Raw genomic sequence first — 9,254 nt, 5'->3', positions numbered from 1 at the left:
ATATGATTTTTACCCAAAATTGATTTTTGTAGCCCAACTAATATTTTAAACCCAACAAACATCCAATGGAAGCAAAAAAAAAAAAAAAAAAAAAACAGGTAAAAGAAAAGACGTGATTTTCTTCGCCCAACAAACATTTTTATCAACAAACATCCAATGCAAGTTTTTCTTGCCCAGCAAAAATCTTTAACCCAAAAATTACTTATGCCAAAGGTAAATTAAGTAAGTAAAAGCATTGCAAGAAAAACCAACGCGGATTGATGTTTGAACGACTTGACTGCATTGTTTAAATCACGCTATTGCTTGTGGCTTTACATTAAACTTTCAACTTTACAGGTTGATGGAGACAATATAGGAATTGTCGATGTGTGAAAGCTTGATCCCCGGCCCATCTTTATTTCAATCATATATCTCACTTTGCACAAAGAAGATGATAATTGGCTCAACAAATATATAATACACTGACTGCTCAAGCCAAAACATCTTCTTCTTGCTGAAGCTCTCTGCAATGTCCTCTCCCTAGCCCGTCTTGCCTGCAAATTCAAGCTCTCCCACAATGGGAATATTTCAAGTAAGAACTACATCGATGGTATTTCAAACCAAAAAGAAAAAGAAAAGAAAAGAAAAGAAAGTAAAAGGTATTTTTGCCTCTTAATTATTCACGTAAGAGTATCTAGAATCCTAAACTTTCATGTAGTGCATTGGGGTACCCTACCATTAAATAGTTAACGTTAATTATTAGTTGACCCAAAAAATTTCAGCAAAAGACCTGCAAATTGTTAAAAAAAAAGAAAGGACTAAAAAATATTTAATTGATATTACTTTTGTTATAGAGTTCTTAATTGTAATTTTATGAGTCATTTTTTGTAATTTTTGAAGTCCTTTTCTAAAACTTTTTTGGATCATCTAGCAATCAAAATTAACTTGTTTTAATGGCATGATGCTCAATACACCATTTTTAAAAGTTAAAGAGAAAATTACATCACATGAAAGTTTAAAATGTCAAACATTTCTAAACAAATAGTTGAAGGGAAAAATTACTCTTTAACCAAAAATAAAAAAAATAAAAAGAAGAACCAATTAAATGTTCCAAAGTTGCTGCAGAATCTTAGTTGCTCAAAATTAAAAGGCCAAGCTTCAAATGATAAAATGAATTGAAGTGGTATTCTTGAAAGTGAATAACAAACCTCTTTTATCCAATCTGTATGACTAATTATGGTTAATAGCACAATCACTTGGCAAATTGTACCACTCGTTACTCCAAGCCAAAGGCCTTTTCCTCTCATGCCTACCCAGAAACCCAAGATTACAGCAAGTGGAATTCCAACAACATAATAACATCCAAAATTCACATATGCCCCTATGTGCTGCCACCCACTTCCCCTAGCAATCCCTGGATTTCAAAGCATATAAAAAACCTGAGTTTGAATACGACAAGAATATATATACTTTTGTTTTGAATAGCATTGGAACGAAATAAGATTTTACCTATAAGGGTGCCTTGTAAGGAGTCCATAAAGGCAGACATAACTATAAAAGGAGCTATATTTGCGACACTGTCTATCACTTCTAGCTCATTGCTAAAAACATGACCTAAATCATTACGGCCCGCAAAAATGATTGAGCCCACTAAAATAGCCTGACATGTTGCTAGAATCCTAGAACATAAGGCTGACAATCTTGCTGCTTGTGGACTTCCAGCTCCTAATGCATTCGAAACTCTTGCGCTGAATATAAGAAAACATACAAGCCACTTATATTTATAGGCTATTATATATATAACATTGGAGACAAAAGCAAATGAAAATACATCAAAGGTATTGATGGATGTTATGTGATGCAAACCTGACTGCTGAGCCAACCGATTCTGGTATAAAATAGATTGTAGCGGTCATTGATACACTGTTTGTAATAAGATTCAAATTTGTGCAGAGAATTAGTTAGAAGTATATTGTTGAATGTTTGATACAAAATGGTTCTAAATTTAAACTAGTAAGCAATACTTATGATAGATTTTTTTAGAATAAAACTATTAGAAAAAAGCATATATACCATACGGACAAGATTGAAGTTTTAAGTTCTGGGTTTGGTCGTAGAAGACCAGCAAGCAATGTAGTCAGCTCATATGACCACCATTGGAGGCTAAAACATCCAAATCAATATCATCAATATTAAAGCTATAATATAAAATACATAGGAAGTCATATCATTATGAGGAGTATAGAAGAATACCAAGCCATTATAGCTGAAGGAATAGCAAATTGAAAGAACTCTCTAATGCCTTGGAAAAGCTCCATGGAAATAGGAGCCCGAGTCTTTGCACAAGATTTAGAGAATTTGATATGTAATGCAAGTAAGATCACATTCAACCAATATGAAGTACCAATAGCAAATGCTCCTCCAAAGCGACCCACATTAGATTTAAAAACTAGTGTCCAACAAAAAACTATGTGGAAGCATATAATAAACAAGGAAGAGAGTAGAAGAGGAGTAGCCAAACTTTGCATGAGATAGTATCGAACCAAGGCTTGAAGTATTGCATAACCAAATAGAGCAGGAATCAAACAAACTGCAAATTCACCAGCTTGATGTGAAATTAAAGGGTCTTGACCAAGCAAAACCAGTAGCTTCCCTAAGTTAAGCCACAACACACTCAAAGGAAGACAACATAAAATAAGACAGAAGATGCCAGTTTGAATTTGAACGCCAAACTTCTTATATTGCTTAGCTCCATAGGCTTGCCCACACAGTGTTTCAAGTCCGGAAGCCATTCCAAACTATAAAGAAAGTAGAAAATATATAACCCAAAATGCAATAATTGTTAGTTATTGAAAAGAAGTACTATAAACCAAAACTAATTTTGATGCTCGTTAGGGTGTTGAGATCTAGATTGTTTAGATTTAAAGAATTATTTTTTATTCTATTTTCATTGAATTAAAATAAAAATTATAAATATTTTAATAAATTTATTTTATCACCAATTTGAACAATACAAATTTAATCTGAATGGTATAATTAAATATTAAAATTTTTGTAAATTTTTGTAAATTGACTATCCAGATGTGTTCTAGATAGTTTCGATTTAAAATTTTTAATTCACAACTTTCTTTTTCTAAAAGACATTTTATTTGAAGTGCCAATTAGGATATGATCTTTTTTTTTAATATTGTATTTACCAAAATAAAATTTTTGAAAACTTTTAATATGTAGTTGGACCATTCAGATTATATCTATATTGTTCAAATTAATAATAAAATAGATTTATTAAAATCTTTATAATTTTGATTTTAATAAAAATTAAAAAAATAAAACCTTTAAAGCTCACCAAAACCAGTTCCTTATAAATCTCACAATGCAAAATGAAGCTATATGACTCTTAATTAAGAGATCTGCACTTGTAAAACAATAAGTGACTTACAATGACACTGAAGCCAATAACAGCACAAAGAGAGGTGGCAATGCCAGTACCAGACTGAGCAAGTTTACCCAAGTGACCCACCATCATTAGAGAAATAGTTTGCAGAAAGAAGGTTGAAGCATTCACAGCCACCATAGGCCCTGCTACATAACAAGCCTCTTTCACTTCTTGAGCAAACACACTCCATGTTATGTGTAAATGATCTTGATCTTCATTATATACCATCTTTATGTTTTTATCTAACAGTCCCTTTTCCATTTTCCTTCCTCTGTCTCGCTCACAGGCACTCCTTTTGGATCTTCAAGGCTAAAATACTATACAAAGTGTAAGCATTATTTTGTAAGCTTCTCCAAAGTGGACTTAAAATCATGTAAGAGGTTAGATGTAAGCTTATCCAAAGTAGACTTAAAATCACGTAAGAGGTCAGATAAAGTTAAGTTTAATAACTAATATATGAAAAATAAATTTTTTATTTCAAAATTGTAAACTACAAATTTTAAAACCAGACTATTCAAATCAAATTTGGTCAATAATATAGAAGCCAAGTGCATGAATATAGTTCCAATTTGTCAAATGACTGGGAGAGAAAGCTATGCAAGATGCACTTAGTTTCCAACTATCAGATTTATCTGATGGTGATGACATAGGTGCTACAAAATTCACAAGAAATGAAGAAAAGATTGGGAATTAAAAATTGGAAATTAGAAAATTGGACCAACCGTTTTACAATAAATAAAGTAAGATGTGTTGCTTTTTTGCCTGGAGGGATTTGACAGAAAATTAACATATAAATAAAAGTACACTATTAATTTTATAAAGTATCATCTTAACATTTATTTTCATGTTAATTATTTTTATTTAAAAAAATAAAATTGATATATTTTGTTGTTGTGTAGTATCTTTTTAATTCGAGAGAAAATTACTGTTATTACAGTGAAAAATCTATTTCGAGAAGCTGTGGAATCAACAGAAACCCACAGGATAGCATTCAATAGACATCATCGCAACCAATTTCTGATACTATTGCAAATCAATTACATGCAGTTATCATAAATAAGAATGAGATGGGATTTTATCAAAAAAATAAAAATTGAAATACAATTATTTATGAAGGAAAGAAACAAATAAATAATAAAGAAAATATTTATTTTCAGGAAGTCAAACTTACAGAATTGTGATATCCTAAATATCCATGAGATTTTTTTTGGCCAAAAAAAAAAAAATAACCAGATGTAAAGATATCGGGCCCTGAAGGCCTGAACCCTTTCCCGTCACTTGCATTGTGCGGCAGAATTACATTGAAACCAGTGGATCGCCTATCAAAAGGGGAATAAGTAAGGTTTGTTCATTTTATTTAGTTATTTATTTATTTACTTACTTTTTCTTCATACACGAGCTGTCCTAGTTTGCCATAGTTGACTAGTCAGCAATACATACATACATACATACATATATATATACTCTCTTCATTTAAAAATATAAGGTATTTTTTGAGGAGTTGGATGTTCAAAAATGTAAAACATTTTTAATCTGTTGAGGTGTAATCATTGTCTTTTTTTTAAAAAAGTACCCATATTGATAATGACTTGATATTTATTATAGGGTGTTTAATAGGAGTAAATATGAAACAAATAAAGTTAATTTAAAAATATGTAATTATTTTATTGAAAGATAGGATGAAGAGAGCGTGTGTTGTGTGTATATATATATATATATTAAAACGTAGGAACTAATATAGGATAGAGTATAAATGATCGGGGAATTCGATGTACAATCACATAAAGAGAGGTTCGGATCTTTATTTCATACTCTTTTTATTCCCAGCTTTTTATAGTCTTTTTTTGTACATATGTCCATACACAATCTTATATTTAATGGTTACATGTACATATTGATCACTAACATATATTTAAAAAATAAGATCACTTACATGGATAATATATTTAATCTAATGTCACAATTAACAATCTTACATTATCAAATCAAACAAATAATTAAATATACTAATGAGATTAAATAAAGAGATCGGTGAAAGAATTCACATGTAATGTAATGAGGAGAACAAAAAAAGAGATTTGGATTTGGTAAGTAGCTTAAGTCAATTCACTTAATGAGTGTTTTACATGATATGATAATAATCATTCAATTTAATTAAACAGCTGTTAGACATTTTGGCATATAATATTTGAAAGTATCAAATCTCAAATTTTTAGAAGAGATGTGTGTAAAGAATGCTCTAATCCTGATGATTGGTTTGAATTTTTTTGGGAGACATATTTCTTGATAATTTTTAAGTATTGATGAGATCCAACTATTGTAATTGGAAAACTATCTCCATGTAGATTGCAATTGAAATCCAACAATGAGCATTGAAGCCGAACACTGCAGTTTCATTTTCATAACAATATGCGTGTGCGTGTGTCTACATAGAGAGAGAGAGAGAGAGAGAGAGAGAGAGAGAGAGAGATTGAAGTACATGGTTATATATATATATATATATATATAAACAACCATGCATGCTTGAGCGTTCACGTTCAAAGCCGTACTCTAATGCAAGAATTTTAACTTTCATGGTCAATAGTGGGAGGAGAAAGACGCAAAAGTGTTTAAATCTCAAGGATGAATTACTTACCACTGAGAAGAAATTCTGATAATGTGATCTTCAAGACGATCCCAAATCCTTTGATGCAGCACGAAAGCTCTGAAAATGAATTTGGAGAGCGAGAGAAAAAGACGAGAGTGAGGAAGATGAATGGATGTAAAGGATATATATATAATGGCTCTAAGTAGTATACTTCCTTCCTAATCCTATTTATAAAATCTTTTTAATTACTCCCTCAGTTCAAAATATAAGTATTTTTTAACTAATTTTAATTTAAAATATAAGGAACTTAGTATATGTAAAAAGAACATTATCATTTTACCCTTCTATTTATTAACATAAATCCTTTTATAAATTTATTTCACTCATGATGAAATATATTAGTAATTGAGACTAAAATAAAAGGGAAAACCAATTTATATTTTTATGAAAATGATGAATTTATTTGCATGTGAATTTTTAATGAAAACTGCTTATATTTTGAGTCAAAGAGACTATCTCACAAAATGAGTAGCAGTTAGATTATTGAAGTTATAAAAAAAACTTTAATTTACCCTCATTAAATATATCATTTGTAAAAATATTTTTTCCTCATATAATTTTGTTATTTTTTTATTAAAAATTGGAAGGAAATAATTAATTATTAAAATCGATGGAGATCTGCCTCATTGAAAAAGCTGTCCTTTCCGCACATTGTCAAAACTTTAATATTATCCCCCATCATATATAGTACTAAAAAGTAAGGCATATTGTTTCTTCCATTTACTTTTCATAAAAATGTTTAATATCCTAAAATTTTTATCATAATAATATTAATTTTGAAGTAATTAAATCATAACAATATTATTCCTTATGTTAAATGAGCAAATCTTAACTGTTAACTTTGTTAAGTTAAGAAAAAAAACTGACTCAAATCATAATAATGTTACGCTTAAAGTAAGTAATTCATAGCAATGTTATCTTTGATATTAAGTTTAAGCTGGTAAAATTAATGATCAATGTTTGCTTATTTAATGTCAGGGATAATAATGCTTTTTTTTAATTACTTTAAGAATGACATTGTTATGCTAAAAAATTTAGAACATGGGGGTGTTGTTACGAAAACAATTTGGGATAAAAAATAGAGCTTTCAAAATTGGTTGTGATAGGCTCTCCAATTAAAAAATATACCCACGCCTTCCTCGTAGCATCACGTGGGCGATTAGTTTTCACAAACAATTATATAGCCTGGTTACAGAAATTTGTTCACATTATAATATCCCATCCGTGGTCCCTCATATATGTGCTTTACAACAACAAATGTATGATTCCAATTATTAAATATCTTACAAAAATATACAGTAATGATCCATTTTTATCTTTCCAGCAAGTTTTAATGGTATTTTTGTAACTTAAAAAAAGTATCATGAGCTTGATTTGCAAAAATAATGAAGTTTATCCTAATCTTCTATTGCTTAAATTTTTCATAAAAATTTTATATACATCTAATTTATAAGGTTATAATTAAAAATTGAATATTTTTAACAAATAAAATAATATAAATTTTTGTTAATCTACATAAAAAAATATCTAAAATAAATTATATAAAGGATGAAAGAGTTAACATGACTTAATTTTTATATCTTTCTACACATTTTTTTCTGTGGCCTTGTATTTTTAAAAAAATTCTTTTAACCTTGAAAACTTTTTACAAAAAAACATAAATAAATCTAAATGAATTACTCCCTCCAAACCATAATATGAATCATTAACTAATTTATATTATTAAAAAAATTGTTAAAATCTTGATTTTTCAAAAAACTTCACATCTTTTTAATACTACCCTCAAGTTAAATAAATATAATATGTGATTTATTCAAATACTCTCATTAATTATTTAAGCACAATATAATAAAAGACAATTGAAAAAATATATAAAATTTATCTAATATTTTATATTTTGAATGAAGTGAAATTTCTAAAAATTAAAACGTCATATAGCCTGGCCGGGAGGGAATTGAATACATGAAAAAAGGAATATATTGAATATATTAGAAAAGTAATTCAGCAGATCACCGCCGACTCGGTCGTCAGTCCCCAAAGCACATTCACATGAATCGCATTCACATGACGTTCTGGTAACGACATTCGCAAAGTTTCATTGGTCCTCGACATCAGGCCAAAAAGCAACCATCAATAATTGGAGGAGCTCCTAAATCTGCGCTGCTTTGCGGTCATAGTCGTTTGTTGCTCACGGACAAGGTTGTTAAACTCTTAAATTTAAAAAAATTTGTGATTAGCATATAAACTCATATCATAAATTTAAATTATAAATTTATAAGTGTTTATTTCTATCAACATATAACCATTAAAATATAATTATAATTTAATTTAAATATATTAAAAATATAAATAATTAAAATTAAACTCATCTATACTGATAAATTATCATATATAAGATATAAAAAATTTAAAATAGAAAAACTTATTTTTGATATTTTTATTTTTTATTAATATTAGTTTTTTCATTTTAAGTTTTTTTTTGAATCAGGTCTTATAAATTTTATAAATTAAATTTTTTATAATATATACTTAACTTGTTAAACTCAAAAAAAAAAAAAAACGAGTTTAACAATTTTGACCAAGTTTGCATTCAGTTTGAGTTTATGAATTAATTGACACGATTTTATAAGTTAAAAACATAAACTCAAAGGTAAACTTGTGAATTTAACTGAGTTCGTACTTAATCTGAGTTTATGAGTAAGTTAACATGATTTTGTAAGTTGAAAACATAAAAACATTAAACTCGTAGAGTCAATTCAAGAATTTAACAATCATGCTCGTGAGCCTTTTTTTTTTGTATGAAAGAAATTACTTTGGGTTTCCATCGAGCTTTATTGTAGGTCCTTGTATTTTCTTTTTGATAATTTAAATCCAAACATTTTTATTTTTCAGTGTTTTAAGTCAGGAATCTATAACAAAACTCGAGCAAAGTACAGAGACTCAAAGTTATATTTTTTCTTTTTTTAAACATTTCTAAGAAGGGAAAATAGTAATGAAGGACCGTTAAAAAAAATTTATATCAATTAAGGACTATATTATTATGAAAATTCAAAGAAAAATAGACCCAAATAAACTGTTATTGATTTAAAATAATTTATTATTAAAACATAAATAGATACTTGTAGATAAAAGATTAATTTAAATCAATAAATATTCATTTTAATTTTAATAATAAATAATTATTAAATGATA

The 9,254-nt window shown here is 28.3% G+C and overlaps 1 protein-coding gene across 2 annotated transcripts; it reads right to left on the bottom strand.

The window, feature by feature from the left end:
* Nucleotides 1-261: 261 nt before the first annotated feature.
* LOC129311882 (protein DETOXIFICATION 14-like) lies at nucleotides 262-6,182 on the bottom strand. 2 transcript variants are annotated; one of them, XM_054954362.1, is made up of 8 exons: nucleotides 6,051-6,182; nucleotides 3,419-3,732; nucleotides 2,233-2,777; nucleotides 2,053-2,142; nucleotides 1,846-1,902; nucleotides 1,489-1,727; nucleotides 1,188-1,393; nucleotides 262-533 (listed from the first exon to the last, which is right to left on the bottom strand). In XM_054954362.1, exons 2-8 carry the CDS (start codon nucleotides 3,674-3,676, stop codon nucleotides 312-314), a joined length of 1,617 nt encoding a protein of 538 aa, XP_054810337.1. In that variant the 5' UTR covers nucleotides 3,677-3,732; nucleotides 6,051-6,182; the 3' UTR covers nucleotides 262-311. The 2 variants fall into 2 exon arrangements, with proteins under 2 accessions (XP_054810337.1, XP_054810338.1); XM_054954363.1 differs by lacking the exon at nucleotides 6,051-6,182 and having other exon boundaries at nucleotides 3,419-3,558; nucleotides 3,641-3,731.
* Nucleotides 6,183-9,254: the final 3,072 nt, after the last annotated feature.

This window comes from Prosopis cineraria, unplaced genomic scaffold (assembly GCF_029017545.1).
Source record: "Prosopis cineraria cultivar Desert tree isolate PC_DT_omini unplaced genomic scaffold, ASM2901754v1 PC5, whole genome shotgun sequence".
NCBI lineage: Eukaryota > Viridiplantae > Streptophyta > Magnoliopsida > Fabales > Fabaceae > Prosopis > Prosopis cineraria.
Note: the sequence above shows the minus strand (reverse complement) of the source record. Positions and strands in the feature narration are given on the sequence as shown.

Coding starts and splice junctions, on each gene's coding strand:
- LOC129311882 (XM_054954362.1), bottom strand. CDS start 3,676: ATGGAAAAGGGACTGTTAGATAAAAACATAAAGATGGTATATAATGAA. Junction 1,728..1,845: donor TCGGTTGGCTCAGCAGTCAG/GTTTGCATCACA, acceptor TCTTATATTCAG/CGCAAGAGTTTCGAATGCAT. Junction 1,394..1,488: donor CTTACAAGGCACCCTTATAG/GTAAAATCTTAT, acceptor TTTGAAATCCAG/GGATTGCTAGGGGAAGTGGG.